Source organism: Meriones unguiculatus, chromosome 15 (genome assembly GCF_030254825.1).
Source record: "Meriones unguiculatus strain TT.TT164.6M chromosome 15, Bangor_MerUng_6.1, whole genome shotgun sequence".
NCBI classification, from domain to species: Eukaryota; Metazoa; Chordata; class Mammalia; order Rodentia; family Muridae; genus Meriones; species Meriones unguiculatus.
The window spans coordinates 609,015-629,921 of record NC_083362.1 but is presented as its reverse complement, the minus strand read 5'-3'; the positions used below and the strand labels follow the sequence as shown (position 1 = coordinate 629,921).

At 57.8% G+C, this 20,907-nt stretch overlaps 1 protein-coding gene across 1 annotated transcript in view; it reads left to right on the top strand.

The window, feature by feature from the left end:
* Positions 1 to 12,604, top strand: part of Col26a1 (collagen type XXVI alpha 1 chain) — a 51,542-nt gene extending 38,938 nt beyond the window's left edge. The window contains exons 7-13 of the mRNA XM_060368569.1: positions 291 to 443; positions 2,599 to 2,682; positions 5,571 to 5,623; positions 6,811 to 6,846; positions 7,915 to 7,959; positions 10,709 to 10,796; positions 11,468 to 12,604. Coding sequence (XP_060224552.1) covers positions 291 to 443; positions 2,599 to 2,682; positions 5,571 to 5,623; positions 6,811 to 6,846; positions 7,915 to 7,959; positions 10,709 to 10,796; positions 11,468 to 11,613 — 605 coding nt within the window. The 3' untranslated portion in view covers positions 11,614 to 12,604. The remainder of the gene's footprint in view (positions 1 to 290; positions 444 to 2,598; positions 2,683 to 5,570; positions 5,624 to 6,810; positions 6,847 to 7,914; positions 7,960 to 10,708; positions 10,797 to 11,467) is intronic.
* Positions 12,605 to 20,907: the final 8,303 nt, after the last annotated feature.

The following is a 20,907-nucleotide window of genomic DNA, read 5'->3' as shown; positions in this document are numbered from 1 at the left end:
TGATCCCCTGCATGCTGCAGAGGCTGCCGGGCTCAGGCCTGGCCCCCTCGGTTACCCGGCCCCGAGGGCTAAGGCTGGAGCTGATTCTGAACCCTTCCCTCCTGGCTCCATTGTGTCCACCCTCAGCTGTCCCTGTGCCAGGAAGAGGAAGCTGCCCGACAACATGCCAGGAGGACTGTGGGTCCCGAGGCTCACCAGAGTGGACAGTCCCCTCCCGGTCAGGGCCTCAGTTTCCCTGTCTGTAATACCACAGCTGTCAGCTCACCCAAATCCTCTGCTCTCCGTTCTAGGTCTTACGGGGCCACCAGGGCCACGCGGGCTTCCTGGAGAGATGGGACGCCCCGGTCCACCAGGCCCTCCCGGCCCAGCAGGCAGCCCTGGCCTCCTGCCCAACATTCCGCAGGGCGTCCTGTATTCCCTGCAAACTCCTGCAGACAAGGAGGGTGAGCACTGTGCCCCGGGAGGGGGAGGGGCGGGGCCAAGCTGTCCCCAGGAAATGAAGCCTGGCTGACCCTGCTCTTGGCCTCGAGGCTCAGATCATCAGGCCTGACACGCCCTGCCTCTACCTGCAGTCAGCTGTCCTGGCTGGCAAGGCCACCCCACCAGGGTCACGGCTGGTGACATTTCCTCACTGTAAGACGCCCGACAGGTCGTCGGATGTGACAAAATAGACCCACTGGCTGTGTCAGGGACACAGTGTGGCTCAAGGGAGCCCCAGAACACAAAAAATACCTACTTTGTGAGCATGGGGGTCAGGGATTCTGCATCTAAGAGAATACTGTGAGGGAGAGAGAGCCAAGAGGGAGCAATGTTAGCTACGTTCCCTAACCTTAAGCTGAATCCTAGCCCTAACCCTAGCCCTAACCCTAAACCTAACCTTAACACAATCCTAACCCTAACCATACCCATAACCCTAACCGTAATCCTAGCGCTAACCCTAACACAATCCTAACCCTAACCCTAACCCTAGCCCTAGCCCTAGCCCTAGCCCTGAGGTTATTTTTAAATCCTGGAGGAGTTCGGCATGGTATCTCATTCCTAGACTCTAGCTCTTCGCAAGCTGAGGCAGTAGAATTAATGCTAGCTTTGAGTCAGTCTAGGATACACAGCAAACTCAAGGCCTGCCTGAGTTGCATAGAGAAACCCTGTCTCAAAAGAAAATAAGTCAAAGTGTATTTTTAAAAAATTAGGCCTGGGGTACATAGCTCCGTGGTAGAGCCCCTGCCTAGAGTCCCCAGTGAGGGGCTGGGGTGTGGCTCAGTGGTGGAGACCCTGCCTAGAATCCCCCAGTGAGGGGCTGGGCTGTGGCTCAGTAGTCACCTGCCTAGAATCCCCCAGTGAGGGGCTGGGTGTGGCTCCGTGGTAGAACATGAGGCTTGGAGTTAACTCTCCAATACCACAAAATAAATAATTAATGGAAAAGAGAAGAGTAAACTCGATGTTGTTTGTTGGGAGGGCATGCCATAGTTCGCGTACCGTGGTCAGAGAAAAACTTGTGGGAGTGAGTTAGCCTCCCACCATGTGGGTCCCAGAGCTTGGGCTCGGGTCACGGGCCTCCTGGCTCCTTAACCCTCTGAGCCATCTTGCCAGCCCCAAAGTAAACTCTTGAAGAGGCTGACGGTGTGGGGCAGACGCTGTGGACCCAGGGTCGGGGAGATCAGGCCTCAGTTTCCCCAGCAGTAAAGCCTGGTGGCAGTGCTCCCTCAGGGAGATGGAGACGCTGTCCCTGAGAGTGTGCGGTAAGGGGTGAGCTTGTCACCGAGGCCGGCCGGGGGGCAGCGGGAAGTCAGCCCTGTCTGCAGTCTGCACAAGCCATGCCAAGGACCAGGCCTTTCGTGGCCACTGACACCCACCCCAAGCCAGCGGCCCTCAGCCTTCCTCAGCGACCCCGACATGCTTCCTCGTGGTGTGGTGATCCTGGCCAGAAAATTATTTCTGCTGCTTCAGAACTGTGGCTTTGTGTTCTGAGTCGTGCTATGGATTCCTGTGTGTTCCCCACAGTCTTAGGTGACCCCTGTGGATTCCCGTGTTCCCCACGGTCTTAGGTGACCCCTCTGAAAGGTTTATTTGACCCCCAAAGGGGTCATGGCTCAGAGGCTGAGAACTGTTGCCCCAAGCCCAACAAAGGATCCACCCTGCTGAGCATCCGAGCATGTGTGTGTGTGTGTGTGTGTGTGTGTGTGTGTGTTCGTGTGGCTGTGTGCATGTGTGCGTGTGTTCGTGTGGCTGTGTGCATGTGTGCGTAAAGGCCAAAGGTTGACACTGTATTATTTGAGACAGGGTTTCCTGCTGAGCCCACAGCCCACTGATCAGGCAGCCCGCAAACCTCGCCTTCCAGGCCCCGGGGCTAGGATCACAGGAAGCGCCACACTCCCAGCTCTTCTGTGCAGCTGGGGATTTGAACTCCGATCTTCATGCTTGTGTGACAAGGTCTTTAACCACTGACCTGCTGCCCCACCCTGAGTCTGCATTCTGAGCACTCAGGCCATGTGTCCATTTGCACGTGGGTTGAGCGTGGAAGTGTGGTGGACTCAGCTCTAGGGAGGGCCGACCCTCAGCCTGGGCGTCCAACCTGACGTCTGGTCATTGACCCTGCAGATGGAGACTCCCCGCTGACCCCTGCGGTCGTGGACACCGTGCTGACGGGCATTCCGGGCCCCCGGGGCCCCCCCGGCCCCCCTGGTAAGTGGACTGAGAGTCTTTCTCAGGCTTGACCCGGACATATAGGTCTTTTTTTAGACAGGGTAACATGTAGCCTAGGCTGGCCTCCGGCTCACTGCGCAGTTTAGGATAGCCTTGACCCCTGTCCTCTGGCCTTCAGCCCCAGCTGCTGGGATTGCAGCCCCACGACGCCTGTTTATGCCAGGCCGGAACCCAACCCAATTACGCTCTCGCTAGCTTCACCCTTAGCCCTGAGCCCAGGTGTGTGTGGAACCTGAAGCCCAGCTAGGCGTTCTGCACTCTCCAGAGGCCTGACGTGAGCCCCGGCCCACCCTGAGACGACCAGACACGCCAACCCCGAATGAGCCCCCAGAGCAGGACAGAGGTCTGAGTGGAGGTGTCTGGCTGTCTGTGTTAGTCGCAGCACTGCACGCGCAGGCCAGGGGCAGCCTCGGGCAGGAGAGGACTGGGCGCTGGGGGTGGGATGCAGCCGAGACGTACAATGGGCGGCAAAGATGAGATCTCTGTGGGAAGAGAGAGGCTAGGGCTTCCCAGCCCTCACAGACCTTCTGTGAACACACATGCGCCCACGTCATGCCCCAAGGGCTCCATAAGTGAACAGACAAGCAACACACGTGGTCACCACCTTGCTGCTCATCTCTGAGGGCAGGAGCTAGGGCTCAGTGAGGGGCTGGGGTGTGGCTCAGTGGTCACCTGCCTAGAACCCCCCAGTGAGGGGCTGGGGTGTGGCTCAGTGGTAGAGTTCCTGCCTAGAATTCCCCAGTGAGGGGCTGGGATGTGGCTCAGTGGTAGAGTTCCTGCCTAGAATCCCCCAGTGAGGGGCTGGGTGTGGCTCAGTGGTAGAGCCCCTGCCTAGATTCCTACAGTGAGGGGCTGGGGTGTGGCTCAGTGGTAGAGTTCCTACCTAGATTCCTACAGTGAAGGGCTGGGGTGTGGCTCAGTGGTAGAGCCCCTGCCTAGAATCTCCCAGTGAGGGGCTGGGTGTGGCTCAGTGGTAGAGCCCCTGCCTAGAATCCCCCAGTGAGGGGCTGGGTGTGGCTCAGTGGTAGAACACCTGCCTAGAATCCCCCAGTGAGGGGCTGGGTGTGGCTCAGTGGTCACCTGCCTAGAATCCCCCAGTGAGGGGCTGGGTGTGGCTCAGTGGTAGAACACCTGCCTAGAATCCCCCAGTGAGGGGCTGGGGTGTGGCTCAGTGGTGGAGCCCCTGCCTAGAGTCCCCCAGTGAGGGGCTGGGTGTCAGCATGTAGCACCCACAAGGACCTAGGTTCCACCCCCATGCTTCAGTAGAATGGAAGAAGGCAATGGTGAGAAGCAGATTTGGAAAGGAGATGAGAGGGTTCATACAGAGTATTATTTTTGAGGGAGCTGAGGCAGAAGATCCATTGAGTACTGAGGACTTGAGGTGACATGCCTGCGACACAGGGACAGTGTTTGTGGCCTGGTTTGTCTACTCCTGAGAGGCCACACTGCCACACTCTAGTGGGGGCTCTGTGAGGTTTGGGAAGTGCAAGTCTGTGCAAGGAGATGGGATGAAAGCCTGGTGCAAAGGTATATGTGGGGGAGGAAAAGGAGGCTTTCTGGGGCTCCTCTGTTGTAGGTGACAATTAATATTTACTATTGATATCTCTTCTGATAAAGCCGCTGTTAATCCTAAACAGCTGTACACCCCAATCACCACACAGAGACTAGGTTTAATTAGTTAACCTAGAACACAATGCTGGGCAATAGTTGCTCCCTCCTAAACCTCCAAGCCCTCATAGTTTTCTAACATTTAGATTTCCCACATTGTACTTGCCTTTAGTGAAATATTATGTTCAGTCCATCTCCATGTCGTTCCAAGATCTCACCTCCAGCTCTGCACCCAGCTCCTCCTCCCTTCTCTCTCCTCTGCCTCCTACCTTCCTGTCCTCGGGCTCCTCTCTCTCTTCCTGCTTCCTTTCTCTTGCTCAACAAGAGAAGGAAGGCTAGTTGCTTTATTTTGGCCTGTTTACACAAAGTTGAGACAGGTGCTACTAAAGTATCACAATGCAATGTCCTGATTGAAACCAGAGAGTGGGGGAGAGAAATCAGCATTTGAATGAACACGGGTAAGTTCATATAAGTTGGTATAAAAGAACATTATACCAACACTCCTCTTAGCCAGTGATGCTGAAGAGAGGCAGGAAAAGAGGAGTATTGTCCTTTCTGTCCTGTTGCAGTGACAAACACCGCAGGCAGAGCAGCTGAGGGAGGACAGGGTTTGTCTCGGCCTTTGAGGGAAGACAGGTGGGGACCGTGAGGCTGAGACCTTGGAGTTTGGCTTGCCGGCCTACTCCCAGGTTCCGGCTTGCGCAGCCAGGACCGCCTGTCTGGTAAATGGTGCCGCCCACTGTGGCTGGGCTGTCCCCCATCAGCTAACCACGGAGACAGTACTCTAGGCATGCCCACACACCGCTCTGATGTGGGCAGCCCCTCAGCTGGGGCGTCTCCTCTCAGAGTGAGCAGTTAGGGCGATGCGAAACAGGGCTTCAGAGCCTTCAACAGAGTGTTCTACAGATGTGGGTGGACACGGTGGCGGTCATAATGAAGGGAGAGTGGGTGGCGGCTGTCAGAGGGGCTGGTTCCAAGTTTCCACGTTGGGCGGGGACCTTCTGGATTAGCCTCTGTTCAGCCCTAGGTCTCAGGATCGGGGTAACCATGTGGAGAGCAATGGAAGGAGCTGGATAGTGGTAGGCCGGTGAGACCTGAGCGTGGAGGCCTGGAGAATGAGTCCTTTCCAAAGTCCATTTCCCAAACTCGTTTGTTGCCAGTGGGGGAGACCCAGGCAGGGCTAGGTGCTGGGAATGTCCGTTTGTGCCCGATGGGGAGCGGTGGGCTTTTCTGGTGTTCACCAGTGACTCTACCCACAGGGCCCCCAGGACCACACGGGCCCCCAGGACCTCCAGGAGCCCCTGGATTGCAGGTGAGGACTCGGCCATTCTAGCACAGTGGGAGTCCCAGAGCATGAGGCTCCTGCTTTGTGGGTGAGCTGACCCTAGAGAGGCTAGGCGCTGATGGATGCACGTCCTGACACCCGGACCCCTGTTCTCCCCTGAGAGGAAGCCGGGGGGCAGTCCCCAGCTCAGGATTGCTCTGCCCCTTCGGCCTCATGGAGAGAGGGCCAAGGCTGCAGTGCAGGAGAGCGGGGTGGGAGACAGGTGTTCTTTGTCTTACCTGTGGGCTTCTGTGGGGGCTCCTGCCGTAGAGATGGCCCTGACAGAGTTGGGAGTGTATCTTGCTCTTGTGTGCACTGGTAGATGGTCCCTCTGGCTCCCCGTGTGGGGGCAGGAGCTCGGGTCCCCCTTCCTGAAAGGTGGAGGAGTGGTTTGTGAGGACCTGGTGTCAGGAGACAGCTGCTCGCATACGCGTATCTCCGAGTCCCTGGGTTTGGCATAAACCCTGGATGCGCACACGCGATACCATCCTCCTGTCTCAGTTACTGGTCAGCTTTCCTGCCCAGGCGCTAAGTTACCTGTTTCCCTCCTCTGCACCCATGCCTCACATCCCTTCACTGTGCAAGAGGCTGGGCGAAGGCTGATGCTCCAGGGGAGCTGCAGAGTCGGGTCCCAAGTTTGAACTTCTAGCTTCCTCCTCCTCCTCTCCTCTTCCTCCTCCTCATCCTCCTCCTACTCCTTCTCCTCCTCTCCTCTTCCTCCTTCTCCTCCTTCTCCCCTTCTCCTCTTCTTCTCCTCCTTCTCCTCATCCTCATCCTACTTCTCCTCCTCTCCTCTTCCTCCTTCTTCTCTTCCTCCTCCTCCTCCTACTTCTCCTCCTCCTTCTCTTTCCTCCTTCTTCTCTTTCTCCTCCTCCTCCTCCTGCTCCTACTCCTCCTTCTCCTCCTCGTCCTCCTTTTCCTTCTCATCCTACTTCTCCTCCTCCTCTTCCTCCTCTTCTTTCTCCTTTTCTTCTCCTCCTCCTTTTCTTCTCCTTTTCTCCTCTTCTTCCTCCTCCTCTCCTCCTCTTCTTTCTCCTCTTCCTCCTCCTCCTCCTCCTTCTTCTCTTCTTCTCCTCCTTCTCTTCCTCATCCTTCTGCTGGGACCCAGCATGGGTGGGTCCAGAGACAGACAACACCAAAGGCAGGAAAGTCCCGCTGACCTTTCTTTTTTCCAGGGTCTGGTGGATGAGCAGGCTGTGGCACAGCCATCTGTAAGTATGAACTGAGCCAATGGGCTGGACACAGGGAAATTGGGAGCCGTGTCTGCATTTAGCCCCATAGAGTCTCCAAACATAGGCTTGTCTGTCCTCACTAGGAGAGGTAGGGGAGGGCAGGGCTGGGTACAGCTTGAGCTGTCCAAGAGAAAAGGTAGTGCCTGGGAAACAGCCTCAGGTTGAGGGTTGTCCTAGTCACATCTGATGCCTGGGCTAATGTACCGCATCATCTGGAGTATGTTAATGTGTAGCCTGGGATCATTGACCCAGGGTCTGTGTGACCAAGAAGGTCACGTTGGTTCTCTGAACCTCCCAGCGCCTGACTCAGGCAGCTGGCCTCCGGGAGTTACAGGTCTCAGCTCTGGTCTCCAAGACTAAAGAAGCCACATGTCAGGGTCAGGAGGTGGAGAACGGCTCTCTGCTGAGTGCCTACTGTGCGCTGGTACAGTAGGGTAGGCCCGCTGCAGCCTGTCCAGCCTGTGCTCTCTCATACTGAGCTGGGCGCTGCAGTTCAGAGAAATCAGTCATTTCCCAAAGTCGCACAGCTGAGCTCAGGAGGGTCAGCCTCCACACGTGGCCTGTCCTGTGCTGCTGTCTACTGACAAATGGCAGCAGCAGCTTTGACAGCACTTCTAGACGGCAGGATAGTTTAAACTCCTGCTACGTACTAATCTTCATCTCCTTCATAGTAGAGAGATGTTATTAATCACCTTTCAGAGGTGAGCAACAGCGGCACAGAGAGGTTACAACTGCTCAGAGTCAGAAAACATGTCTGTGCCATGCCCCAAGGCTGGCCATACTGGCCCCGTTTTAGAGACAAAGGTGATTTAATAACACAAGAGCTGACACCTACGTCCCCCAGCTTCCAAGTCTGCGTCCCCGTGTTTCAGAGCGGTCCCTGGGGAGACTCTGTGAACCTCTCTGTGCGGGCGGTGTAGTGACATTCTGGTCTGTGCCTCCCTCCCTGTCTCAGTCCCAGACCCCCTGTCTTCAGTCTCCGCCTGTCCCCAGGGGTGGACAGGTGCAGGCGTACCCAGTGTGGTGACCACGAGGCTTGCTTCCTAGGGTGAGCCCGGCGTGAGGGGAGGAGAGGACAGAGCCGCCGCAGAGGTAACTATGGCAGTCTCGCGCTGGGAGCCAGGGTGGAGGCGCTCTCAGGAGAGCCTGGTGGAAAGATGCTGCCTCTCATCCAAGCTCAAGTCACAAAGAGCAGTTACCACCCGGACTTGGCAGCATGGGCTGGTGGCTGTGGGGAACAGCAGGCAGAGGAGGGGGCTTCAACCTCAAACCCTAACAAGGGAGGACAGAAACAAGAAAAGGCCGGGCAAGTGGAAGCTGGGACGGGAGCCTGGAGGCAGGGGGAAGAGAGCCAAGGTGCTGGGCTCCCCAGGAAACGCCGCGGAAGAGGGCTGGCATGAGGCTGGGGGGGGGGGTAGAGCACTCACCTGGTGTGCATGGAGTTCAAGGTTGACCTCAGCCAGCTCACCCGAGACCTGGGAAGGCAGGGGTGGAGGGGGTGGGTGCAGGGCCAAAACACTGACAACAACCAAACAGGCTGGAGCGGAAGAGCCAGCTGAGGGCTTCCTGTCCGTGAGACAGTCTGCAGTCCGAGCTTTAGGAAGTTCTTGCTGTACTAAATGAAAGGAAAACCCCAGTGCTCAGGAGACTGCGACAGAAACAGCCTGGGTTCAAGGCCAGCCTGGGGTTCATAATGAGCCCCTGTCTCAAAAACAAACAAACAAACAAAAATAAATAAAAGCAGATGAGGAAGGGAGGGAGGAAGGAAATCAGATGAGAGAGGAAGAGTTGGAAAGACAGGAGAAGGGGGAGGGGAGAGGGGAAAAGGTGAGGAGGGAGGGAGGACAGCCTGTTGGGTCTCTGGCTGTTAGACTGGGGACTTCTTCACCCCAGCCCCTCCCCCCGCTAGGCGGCTGGACTCTGCACTCAGCTGCCTCTTCTTGGGAAGTCACCCCTCACCCAGTGCGCACCCTTTGACTCTGACCCGCCGTGCTCCGCAGACAGAGCTGAACCTCTGCCCTGGCATGGGCACTGTGTGGCCCAGGGAGGCAGCCTTGGCCACCTGGTTTGCCGTTCTGCCCCTCAGAAGTCGGCAGCTCACTGTGCGGTCAGTACCTCACACGCAGGGAGCCTCGCAGGGCGGAGGGGACATGCCTGCCCCGGCCCTCCCGGCACTCTGGGGTCTCCAGTCTGTTTCTGCCTTGGCCCAGCCCCGTCACAAGGCTTGACCGATGCTCTCGGGTGGACAGTCCAGGCACGCACAGTCGCCCTCCCACCTTGCAGGCCTCTGAGCTGGGGCTCTGGTATTGTCCGGAAGGCGGGCATTCCGTTAGATTTCTATTGCTGTTGGACACTGTGAGCAAGGCTCCTCAGGGAGAAAAGGGTTCAGTCGGCTGTCAGTCTGTCAGCGGGGAAGCCAAGCTCTCAAGAGGTCTCATACACCCCAGGCTAGAAACAGGCAATATTGCAAATCTTTTCTTCCATTTCATAGTGGGTTTTCATTCTGATAGCGTTCTTCATTGTGGGAAAGACAAAACAAAACCCCTCTCACTTGAGGCACGCGATCTGTCCACTTTGTTCTCTGTCATTACTTCTTAAGTAAAGCGTCACAGAAACCGTCACCTAATCCAAGGTTACAATTACTGACACCCACCTTTTCTTCTCAAGGCTTTATGATCTTGGCCTTTACACTGAGGTCCATGACCTTTTGAGATCGTCTTTTATGTGGTGGGAAGGGCTCTGCTGAAGCTCGATCTGTGCCTCACGAGAGTACATGGTGAATCGGGGCTGGAGAGACGCGCAGCAGCGGCGAAGAGCTCACATCGCTCTCTTTGCTGCAATAAACACGGTGGCCAGAAGCAGGCTGGAGAGGAAAGGGTTAACCCCAGCTCGCAGCAGGTCACAGCCCACTGTCGGGGGAGTCAAGGCAGAGGCTCCAGGCAGGCTCCTGGGGGCCCTGTGCCATCACTCACCCAGCTCTCCAGCACCCCCCAGCCCACCTGCCCGTGGCGCCATCACAGTGGGCTCTGCCCTCCCACAGCAATCGTGAATAAAGAAATGGATTAATTGTAGGCCACAGGCTGGTCTACCGCAAACCATCTCGTGGAGCATTTTCTCAGCTGAGGCTGTTCTTTCCAGATGAATCCAGCTTGTGTCAAACTGACAAAAACAACAACAAAACCCCAACCAACCAAAGAAAACCAGCCGAACAAAATCGCCACAGAGCGTGCTGGGAAGGGGTCCTTTGGAAACCACGGCAGGAGAGAAAACTTAGGCTTAAGCCCATAGGGTCTAGAGTAGAAGAAGCCCCGGGTGAATTGTTTGGTGTGCGAGCCTGCAGCACAGCCAGGGCTTGGCTCTGACGTCTGCCACTGGGGAGAGGCCTGCTGAGGGGTGCCCAGGCTGGCTGAGGGGTGCCCAGGCCGGCTGAGGCTGCCCAGGCCGGCTGAGGGGTGCCCAGGCTGGCTGAGGGGTGCCCAGGCTGGTTGAGGGGTGCCCAGGCTGGCTGAGGGGTGCTAGGCAGTCTGAGGGGTGTCCAGGCCAGCTGAGGGGTGCCAGGTCAGCTGAGGGGTGTCCAGGTCAGCTGAGGGGTGCCCAGGCTGGCTGAGGGGTGCTAGGCAGGCTGAGGGTGCCCAGGCCGGCTGAGGGTGCCCGGGCCGGCTGAGGGGTGCTAGGCAGGCTGAGGGGTGCCAGGTCAGCTGAGGGTGCCCAGGCTGGCTGAGGGGTGCCCAGGCTGGCTGAGGGGTGCTAGGCAGGCTGAGGGCGCCCAGGCTGGCTGAGGGCGCCCAGCTGCCTTGCCTGCCTGTGCTCCGCCCCAGCCTGAACGTGGTCTTCCCTGCAGCAGGGCGAGGGCGTGCAGCAGCTCCGAGAGGCCCTGAAGATCCTGGCGGAGAGGGTGCTCATCCTAGAGCACATGATTGGCGTACATGGTGAGCAGCAACCAGCCCTCGCTGTCCCCTGGTCTGCCGCGGGCTCCGCTAAAGCCGTGGGAGCCCCTGCTTCAGGGACCCCGCCCACACTAACGTCCCTGTTCTGTCCCTCCTCGGCTCAAGCCCCCCCCCCCCGCCCCGGCATCACAGGGGACGGGCAGCCACACCCAGCATGCCAGGCTGCCCCTGTTCACCCCTCTGCGTGCTGGCCACTTCCACAGCAGGGCAAGCGAAGCCGTCCTGAGACCTTCCGTTGGTCCTGAGCTCCCTCCTTGTCCTCATGGCTTTCCCTGTGCCTTCCTCCTACTCTGGGACCCCGTGCACAAACGGGGGTGGCGTGCGACTCTGGGGTCTGGGGCTCAGGCCACTTGATACTGGTTAGAGAAGGGTGGGCAGATGCAGACGCACCGGAGGGACGAACAAAGGGGAGGCGGCTGGGAGAAGGGATGAATGGGAGGATGAGTCGGTGGAAGAACGGGGATGAACAGATGAAGGAATGGGGAAACTAACGAACGGCAAAGTGGGTGGATGGTGGCGAGACGGAATGGGTGAAGGAGCGGGAAGATGGATGAGTGTGGGCCTTGAATGGGAGTGTGAACAACTGTGAAGGCCTCTGAAGCAATGAGGCCCCGGTGCAGAGGCCCTGAGCAGCCCTGCCGCCCTCCTTTCAGATGCGCTGGCCTCCGACGGGGCCTCGGGGCAGGATGCGGCCCTCAGAGCCAACCTCAAGATGAAGCGGGGCGGGCCTCAGCCGGGTGTCCTGGCCGCCCTGCTGGGCCCTGACCCTGTGCAGAAGAGCGCAGAAGACCGGAAGTGAGCGACCCTCTCTCAGGGCAAGCCCTGTGGACAGCGGCATCCTGAGTGACGAACCAATCAGAACCGCCAAGTGGGCGATTCTGAAGGACCCTGGGGGCCTGGGCCCTGGGGAGAGGTTGTGCCTCCAAGGGCAGGGCCCAGCGCTGACTAGCATCCCAAAGAGCCGTTCTCCCCCCAACCCCTCCACCCCGCCTCCTGCCTTCACCACCCAGGCTGGGCGGGTGGCAGTTGGGAGAATGATGGCAGTGGCTGAGCCCCGCCCAGCAGGGCCAGCTCAGGTGCTTTTCCTGTTGTCTCATTTAACCGTGAAAAGGTGCTCTGAAAAGGTGCTCGTTGATCCCCACTTAGCCTGGTACTGGACCCCGGGCCGGGGGAGGGGCGGGTTTGCCCCAGGCCTGGCTGTTACTGGCTGTTACGACCTATAACCCTTGTAGTTTCCCTCTCCTTAAGGTGTGGCCCAGAGGACCCCAAGGTGCCCGGGCTGCTGGGAGGCAGGGCGCCTGGAAGGACCCCTCCTGGGGCAAGGGGCCCCGGGGGGAGGGTCTCAGCAGAGAGCCTGGGATCTGGTTGTTCTGAGCCCTCACCTGCCCCTGATGGAGGAGGAGGAGCATTTGGTGAGACTGTCAGTCTGTCAATCTGTCATGGAAACCTCTAGGCCCTCTGCTGTGATGGGATGACCCGGGTCCTCCACCGCAGGGGCCGTGGGTCCCAGCAGGTCCCCGCCGGCTGGTCCCAGTCCTGAGGCCTCCCCCGACGTGCTGGGACTGTCGTGACCCTGGCGTCCTCCCACCCGGCCAGCCACGCAGAGAAAAGAAGGGCTTAGTGCCTCCAGGACTGTCCTGGCCTGCTGGGAGTGGCCGTCCCCGGCGCTTGGGCCTTGTGTAGCCTGTGTCCTGGCCCCGCCGGGGCTGCGGCTCATCCTGGCAGCATCCGTCTCCACTGAGAGCTGGCTGAGCCCCAAGATGTGATTTCCAATAAAGGTCCTCTCCCCATGTGGTCCTTCCGAGGCTCTGTGCTGTGTGTGGGGGGAGTGTCACTCCCAACAAGCCAGGCCAGAGAGCCGGCCTCGGGGCCGTAAGGTCTGTGAGGCGGGAGCCCAAGAAAGAGAGAGGTTCCCAGACATGGCTGTGACCCAAGAGGTCAGGACGGCTGGGTGGGCCAAAGCGCCCCCACGCCTGGTGACCTGAGGGCAAGCCTTGGCCCCTGACAGACGAGAATGGACCCCACGGTTTGCCCTCTGACCTCCAGGTGTGTGCTGCTGCATACGAGTGAACACATTTCTGTGTTAAGATGGGCCGGAGAGCTGGCTCCGCACCTTTGCAAGAGGGTCCCGATTCCACGCGCGGCCTGCTAGGCGACCCCAACCCCGGGATGCAGTGCCCCCTTCTGGCCTCTGCAGTCATCCACACGCGTGCACACAACGCACACGCACACCCCCACACTCCCCATACCCCTCATAACCTCGCAGACCCCCCCCTGGACACCCCCCACACCCTGTACACCCCCGCACACACCCCGCCCACCCCCGGGGGGCCCTGCGCTGTGAGCGCCCTTCTCTCACATACTGCTTTGTGGAAAATTTCTCGAGATCTCAATTAATTGAATTCCCGGGGAGATCTACTTCCAATGGTATTAATAAATCCTAACGCCGCCTATAACTTTCAATTGCCAGTTAATTAACTTGCAATTGGCTCGTTGTAAAAGGCAAATTAAATGCCTTTTCAGGCAGGGCTGGTGGAGCGGGTCGTGTGGGCCGAGACAGACACCCGGGGCCCGAGCGCTGAGGGTGACAGTGTGACAGCACCCAGGACGGTGATGGCCCCTCCAGGGCTCCCGGCCTCGGGGACCTCGTGGCCGCCTTCTCTGCAGCTGACTGGGTCCCCATTGTTTGGTTTGTTTGAGGCAGACTCAGTATGTAGCCCAGGCTAGCCTCAGCCTTCCAGTCCTCTGTCTCCCCCTTGCTGGGACTACAGTCCTGTGTCCTCACCGCACGCCGTTCCCCCCGACAGCTGCAGGGACGGGCCTGGGTTTGGGGCTCCTGGCTCTGTGCCGAGTTCTGGAGGCTCCCTCGGCGCCCACACCGGGCAAACCACACCTACGCGCCGGCCGGGCGGAGGCAGGAGGATGGAGGTGGAAGGTCATCCTCAGCTGCTGTCCAGCTCTAGCCAAGCTCAGAGCTGGCCTAGGAAGAGCCACAGCAGGGGACACCGGCCTGGGGGGAGGGTTAGATGAGGTGACGCTGAGACACTCCAGACTGAGGGTCACCTGTGGAGCTCTTGGGAGATGGCGGCCTCACTGTCCTCCTCTGCCGACGCAAGGCTCTCCCGGCAGCATAGCGAGATGACATCTGTCTGTCTGTCCGAGCACCTGCCCACCTGTCACGTCTGATGACTACATATGTCGCTGGAGCTCGAGAGCCAGGGAGGGATAGTGCCAGTCCGGAAGGTCCTTAGGCACAGAAGCCGCTGCCGTGAGACCAGGGACAAGGGGGCTGCTGGGAGGATCAGGCAGGCGGGCTGAGGGACTTCTGTAAGGCGCCAGGACCTACGGGGCCCTCAGGACAGGACCGGGCGTGTCAGAGCCGCAGGTTTCTGGTCCCTCTCGGCCCCACACACCACTCCTTGTCTGCTCGGGTGACCTGTCCAACCCTGTCTCAGCCTGTCTGGGCCTGTCTCGGCCTGTCTGTCTCAGCCTGTCTCGGTCTGTCTCACCCTGTCTCAGCCTGTCTCGGCCTGTCTCGGCTTGTCTGGGCCTGTCTGGGCCTGTCTTGGCCTGTCCTCACCCTGTCTCAGCCTGTCTCGGCCTGTCTGGGCCTGTCTCGGCCTGTCTCGGCCTGTCCTCACCCTGTCCTCACCCTGTCCTCACCCTGTCCTCACCCTGTCTCGGCCTGTCTCGGCCTGTCTCAGCCTGTCCTCACCCTGTCTCAGCCTGTCTCGGCCTGTCTCAGCCTGTCTGTCTCAGCCTGTCTCGGCCTGTCTCACCCTGTCTCAGCCTGTCTTGGCCTATCCTCACCCTGTCTCGGCTTGTCTAGACCCGTCTCGGCCTGTCTTGGCCTGTCTCAGCCTCTCAGCCTCTCGGCCTCGCTTACTGGTGACTGCAACTTCTCCCTGCCTTGACCTCCTGTCCTACTGCCCCTCGGCTGATTGTTGACATCTTGTTTCTGGAGTCTGGGGCTGACTCTCCAGCTCTGAGAGCCAGCGACAGGCGCTCCCTGAGTTGACCAGCCGGCTGGCAGGAGAGGGAGGTGTGGTCACCCGATGAAATCCTTGCTGCTTGATGGCTCAGGCTGCTTCTCCAGCGTGACCGCCCCTGTTTGGGGCGACCTGGGTGAGGCTCTGCTGTGCCTGGAGTCAAAGTGACTATAGGCTTAGAACGAGCCATCTCAGCGGGCACAGAGGCCACCCTGTGACCCCAGCGTCGGGGGCGGATCTCTGTGAGCTCGAGGCCAGCCTGGTCTACAGAGGGCGTCAGGACAGCCAGGGCCACACAGAGAGGCCTGTCTGGGAGGTGGGAAGGAGCAGTCTGGGGCTCTGGAGGGGCCTGTGTGGACCCTGATGGGCTTCCGTGGCTCCCAGCCTGCAGTCTTGAGGCCAGTGAGCTGGGCCAGGTGTCAGTTTGTAAACACCTGGGAGTGACCGGCAGGCCTGTGTGTAGAAGCAGCCGTGGTGGCTAGTCGTCAACCTGCCTGGTTCCAGAGTGCCAGGGAGAGCTCCGCTGCTGTGGGGGCTGTGTGCGTGTGTGCGTGTGTGTGTCCGGACACTGTTAATTCCCTGGCTGTGTAGGAATGGAGAACAGGGCGGAGGAGCTGCGGTCACCCCTCTCGGCTTCTTGACAGTGGCTGTGCCGAGATCTGCCGCTCCCTGAACTGTGAGCTGAAATCAGCTTTTCTTCCTACGTGTTTTATCATAGAAACAGGCAAAGAAGTGCAGAGAGTCACTGACCCGAGGACAGGGAACACAGGCAGGATGAAGGTGGCAAGGCCAGGCTTCCTGCTGATCACCCTATGGGCTGCCTGTTAGCAGAAGCGCTGTCTAGCTCCTCCCCCAGTGCTCTCTGCCTGGGCCCCAGGAGCATCTTGAGCTACAATGGCCAACAGACCACAGGCCACAGGACTGAACAAACAGCCTCACGGCTCTAGGTGAAAAGCCAAGACCAACAGGTGCTGAACTCTTCCTGCTTTCTCCTCACTGCGTGTTCTCGTGTGTAACACAGACACCTCCAGCCACAGCTGGGGACTGATGCTGTCAAAGTAACGACAGTGCCTAAGCCCTGCTTAGTGAAGTGGTGAGTTTTTCAGAGTCTCTCCCAGGAGCAGGAGTGAGGGGCTATGGACGATGACACACGTGGGTGATGGATGACCGTGGAGCTGGCGGTGTGATTTACAGACAGCTTGACAGGCTGGAGAGTTTTCCTTCCCGCAGTCCTTCCTCCGCACATAACCTTCAGGGTAGGGATGAAGCTTACGAATCTGATAAATTTCAGGGACCTCCTGAGACTCGCAAATTGTTTACTTCCTGGATCTTGAGAGCCCCCCCCCCCCGTTATAGTGGAATATTTCAATTCACAGGAAAAGATTACATACAGTGTATGTCCATATTAGAACACTAATCCCTTCCTCAGGACCCCCCAAAGTCCTCCTCACTTTTCTCCTTCTTGGCTTCCTCCCTTCTCCTTCCTGCAGATATTTACCAGCCGTGCAGGAGAGTCAGACCTTCTCATTGCTTTTCTCAGTGACTTTCTCATTGCTGTAGCAAAAACACCGGACAAAGCGTCGTAAGGAGGAGAGCGTTCATTCGGGACACGGTTTGAGGAAAGCGCCTGTCAGTGGGGAGGCGGAGAGAGGGCCGCTGCTGCTCAGCTCGCTGTCTTCCTGTTTACCCCAGACCATGAAATGTGCCGGGGCGTTTGGGTGAGGCTCCCTCCTCATTCACCCCGTCGAGAAAATCCCTTACGATCACTGAGACTCCAGACCAGCCATCATAGCTGGGTGCGGTGGCACACGCCTGTGACCCCAGCCCTGGGGAGGCAGAGGCAGGAGGATCTCCGAGGCCAGCCTGGTTTACAGAACGAGTCCAGGACAGCCAGGGCTACACAGAGAGACCCTGTCTGAAAAAATAAAAGGTCATTACGGGATTTGCTATGTGAGTGTGAGGGAAACGTGCTGTCCAGGGGTGACGCTCGCTCCCGGGCCAGGCAAGGGCAGGCTGGGTCCCGTCCCTCCCAGGCCTGGACACCAGTGGGGCATGAAGGGGGCTCGGGAGCCCTCAGCAGACCCTCAGTGAGGAGAAGGCTTCTGCCTGCCTGTGGAGGCGGACGCTGTGCTGCCTGGACGTGAAGGGCCCTGGGGTCCAGCCGGGCAGGAAGAGGCGCTGTTTCTACGAGGCGCTCGTTGATACGTTTCACGTGCTTATTGGGATGAGTGTGTGTGCGCGTGCGCCTCCACCGGGCTCGGGTGGAGACCAAGGGCAGAGTCAGGAGCCAGCTCTCCCTCCACCGTGGGGGTCTTGGGCACCGAACTCGGTCACCGGGCAGCAGGCGCCAGAGCAGGGCCGCTCAGGGCTGCGAGGACCCAGAGCCAACTGTCCAGGGTTTACCTTCCCGACACCCAGGAGCTGTGATGACGTCCCTTCCGGGCTCAGCGTGTCACAGGAACAAGCCCGACGCCCGAGACCTCCCTCCAGGGGAACAGAACCTCCTGCCCAGGGGTTCTCTTTCGAGTTATGGCTCTCTAGAGAGAACTGCACAGCTCTGTGTGTGTGTGTGTGTTTGTGATCTGTGTGTATATGTGTGGTCTGTGTGTGTCTGTGTGTTTGTGATCTTTGTGTATATGTGTGGCCTGTGTGTGTGTGTGTGTTTGTGATCTGTGTATATGTGTGGCCTGTGTGTGTGCGTGCATGTGTGTGCGTATGGTGTGTATGTGTGTGTGGTCTATGACGTGTGTGGTCTGCATGTGTTTGTGTGTGCATGTGTGTATGGTCTCTGTATGTGTGTGGAGAGAGAGGCAGGTAGAGACCCTGAGCAGCATTTCTCAGGCCCTGTGACCTTGTCCCTCTGAGTCTCTCGCTGTCATGGAAGCTTCAGGCAGGCGGCCACCAGGGTCCTCGGCTCCGCCTCCCCCACACGGGAATGACAGGAGCGCACCACCAAGCCGCACTTGTGAAAGTGGGACCTCACACTTGCCTGGCAAAGCCCTAACCAACTGAGCCATCTCTGGCTGCCCCATGACAAACAGCAAGGCGTGTCTTCGTTAGATAAGATGGACGTGAACCCTTGCTGCACGCAGCCCTTGTAACCCAGAGGCTTTCCACTTGCGGCCCAGTCGCCATGGCGACCACTGGTCCTCGGTTCCCTGGTGGCTTTTGCAGATCTGCAGGAAAGAGCTGGAGTGTCCGGAAGGGATGCGGGGACACTTGGTTAGCTATTGCCTATTTGGAAGGAAATAAAATGAGCTCTTTCCCTCACGCCGTCTGTCTATCAAATTCCAAGACTTTAAGGAATTCAACACACAAGGTCCAGGGCTGCAGAGCCCTGGGTTCCACCCCCACCCCACGTGCACCGCCTACAGGACACAGCCTCGATGTCAGCGCCGGGGAGGAAGAGGGGGTCAGGAGCTTGAAGTCATTTTGCTGACGTAGCGAATGTGAGGCCAGCCCAGGAGCATGGGACCCTGTCTCAGGCACGACCAGCAAACTCCGGACAGACGTCTGACCCTGGGGTTAGCAGAGAGCACGTGAGACCTGCTGTCCTGACCCAGCGTCCAGGCCGCACGGGAAGGCGACAGCTGATGTTCAGCCTGGAGTGATCCCAAGGCCCTATCTCAAACAGAAAATCACCAATGAATGAACGAACGAATGAGTGAATGAGCAGAAGAAAAGCTTCAAAAGTTAAAATGGGGGAAAAGTTTTTGCGTGAGTGCGGTGTGCACGGAGGTGGGAAGAGGCGTCACATCCCTGGAGCTGCCCGTCCTCTGCGAGACAGAAGACAGAGCAACCGGGAAACTAAACGTCCAGCAGACTCGCCGGGTGACACCGCTAGCCAGGGAGGCCAAACCACAAGCTCTGGGCCCGGCAGGAGGCCACGAGGTGGACCAAGGGACACACCTGAGGTCACGTTTGGACAGCCACAGGTGTGCATGCACACCCACGTGTTCCGGGAACTTAAATCTCCTTTGTTGTTGGATCAAGGTCCGGTGTAGCCCAGGCTGGACTCCATCCTGGTCCTCCTGCCTCCCCCCTGAGAGCTGAGATTACGGGCATAAGCCACAGTGCCTGCTTTGGTTTGGGTAGCCGAGGACGACCTTGAACTCACGATCATCTGACCTCCTCCATCTGAGCACTGGGGTCACAGGAGTGCGTCAGCATTCCCCTTATCTTTTTATATTTAAGGTAAACTCATCTTTGACCACATAGCAAGCTGGAGGCCAGCCTTGGATATCAAGACCCTTTGTTAGAAGAAAAAGAATATTAATTTTCTGAGGAAGTGCATCTTGTTTCTTTTTGGATCTACCTGTTTATGGTTTTATGTCCACGGACCCTCTGTCTCATGTCCATCTGCACACCAGCAGAGAGCATCAGACAGCTGTGAGCCGCCACGTGGGTGCTGGGGACTGAACTCAGGACCTCAGAAGAGCACTGAGAGCTCTTAACCACTGAGTCATCTCTGCAGTCCCTAAAGTGCATTTTAAAAGAGACTACAGAGACCTCAGCGGTTAAGGGCTCTGTCTGCTCTTCTGGGGGTCCTGAGTTCGATTCCCAGCACCCACACGGTGGCTCACAGCCATGTGTAGTGAGATCTGGCGCCCCCTTCTGACCAGGAGGTGTACATGCAGATAGAGCACTTGTACATTAAAAAGACTACATCATTAGGGTTCCTCGTCCTTGAACCTCTCTCTCTCTCTTTCCCTCCCTCTCTCTCTCCCTCCCTCTCTCTCTCTTTCCCTCCCTCTCTCTCCCTCCCTCTCTCTCTCCCTCTCTCTCTCCCTCCTTCTCTCTCTCTCTCCCCCTCTCTCTCCCTCCCTCCCTCCCTCTCTCTCTCCCTCTCCCCCCCCCTCTCTCTCTTCCTCTCCCTCTCTCTCTCTCTCCCTCTCTCTCTCTCCCTCTCCTGCTGGGTGGGTCCAGACACTACAGTTGGGAGGCTGTCATAGTAGTGTCTGGGGTCAGTTTGTTCCCTGCCTGATTTTGCTGAAGGGAGAGTTTTGGCTTGTAATATCCATCCTTACAACCCATTCCTGGGCTCAGCAGGTGAGGACGATGTCACCACGAGTGGCATCCTGATTGATCCCTGGAGCCCACATGAAAGAAGGAGAGACCTGACCACTTCAAGCTGTCCTGTGGCTGCCACACAAGAACCAGAGGATGTCACACACAATGATAGATGAGAGGCAGGTAGGTAGATGATAGATAGATAGATAGATAGATAGATAGATAGATAGATAGATAGATAGATGATAGACAGATGATAGATGATAGACAGATGATAGATAGATAGATGGATGATAGGTAGATAGATAGATGGATGATAGATGATAGATAGATAGGCTGATAGATTGATAGATGATAGATATAGTTTTTTTTAATGCATAAAATTCTTTCTTTTAAAACATCTGATTCTTGGGGTGTTTACTATACTCCCAGAACTACCTGAAGCTGTCTGTCTGTTTCTTTTTGCTCTAACAGAAGATTGAGCCTGGATAGTTTATAAAGAACAGAGTTATCTGGCTCTGGAGGCCACGGAGGGAGTTCAAAAGTGCGTGGCTGGTGTGTCTGTGTCATCCACAGAGGAGGAACAGTGAGGACAGGAAGGCTGCACCTTGCTGAGTGCTGGCTGTGACCCCAAAGCAGCAGGATCAGGAGTTCACGGCCAGAAAGGGAAGGAGTGAAAAAAAGGAAGAAAAATTGGAAATTAAATGGGTCAGTTAATGTGCTGTGGGGGGAGGCAGCCTCACGATTCAGTGATTAGAGGCCTCACTCCCTCACCGTCAGGTTGGAGCTTAAGTTTCTCACCCGGGGGTTTTGGAGGAAATGTTTAAACCGTAGCACCCGGGCCGACGAGCTGGCTCAGTGGGAAAAGGAGCTCACTGCCAAGCCTGAGGCCCCGAGGTCCATCCCTGGGACCCAAATGGTGGAAGGAGAGAGCAGACGTGGCCACAGCCTGTTTGACAGCCGCACTCACACACTCACGCCGTGGCGTGCAAAAGCATAACACAAGTGTTTGAAAAATTAAAACGGCACCACCTGCCTCTTCAGCACATCCCCCTCCAGTCCAGGCGGCCGCTGGGATCCCGGGACACCCGGTC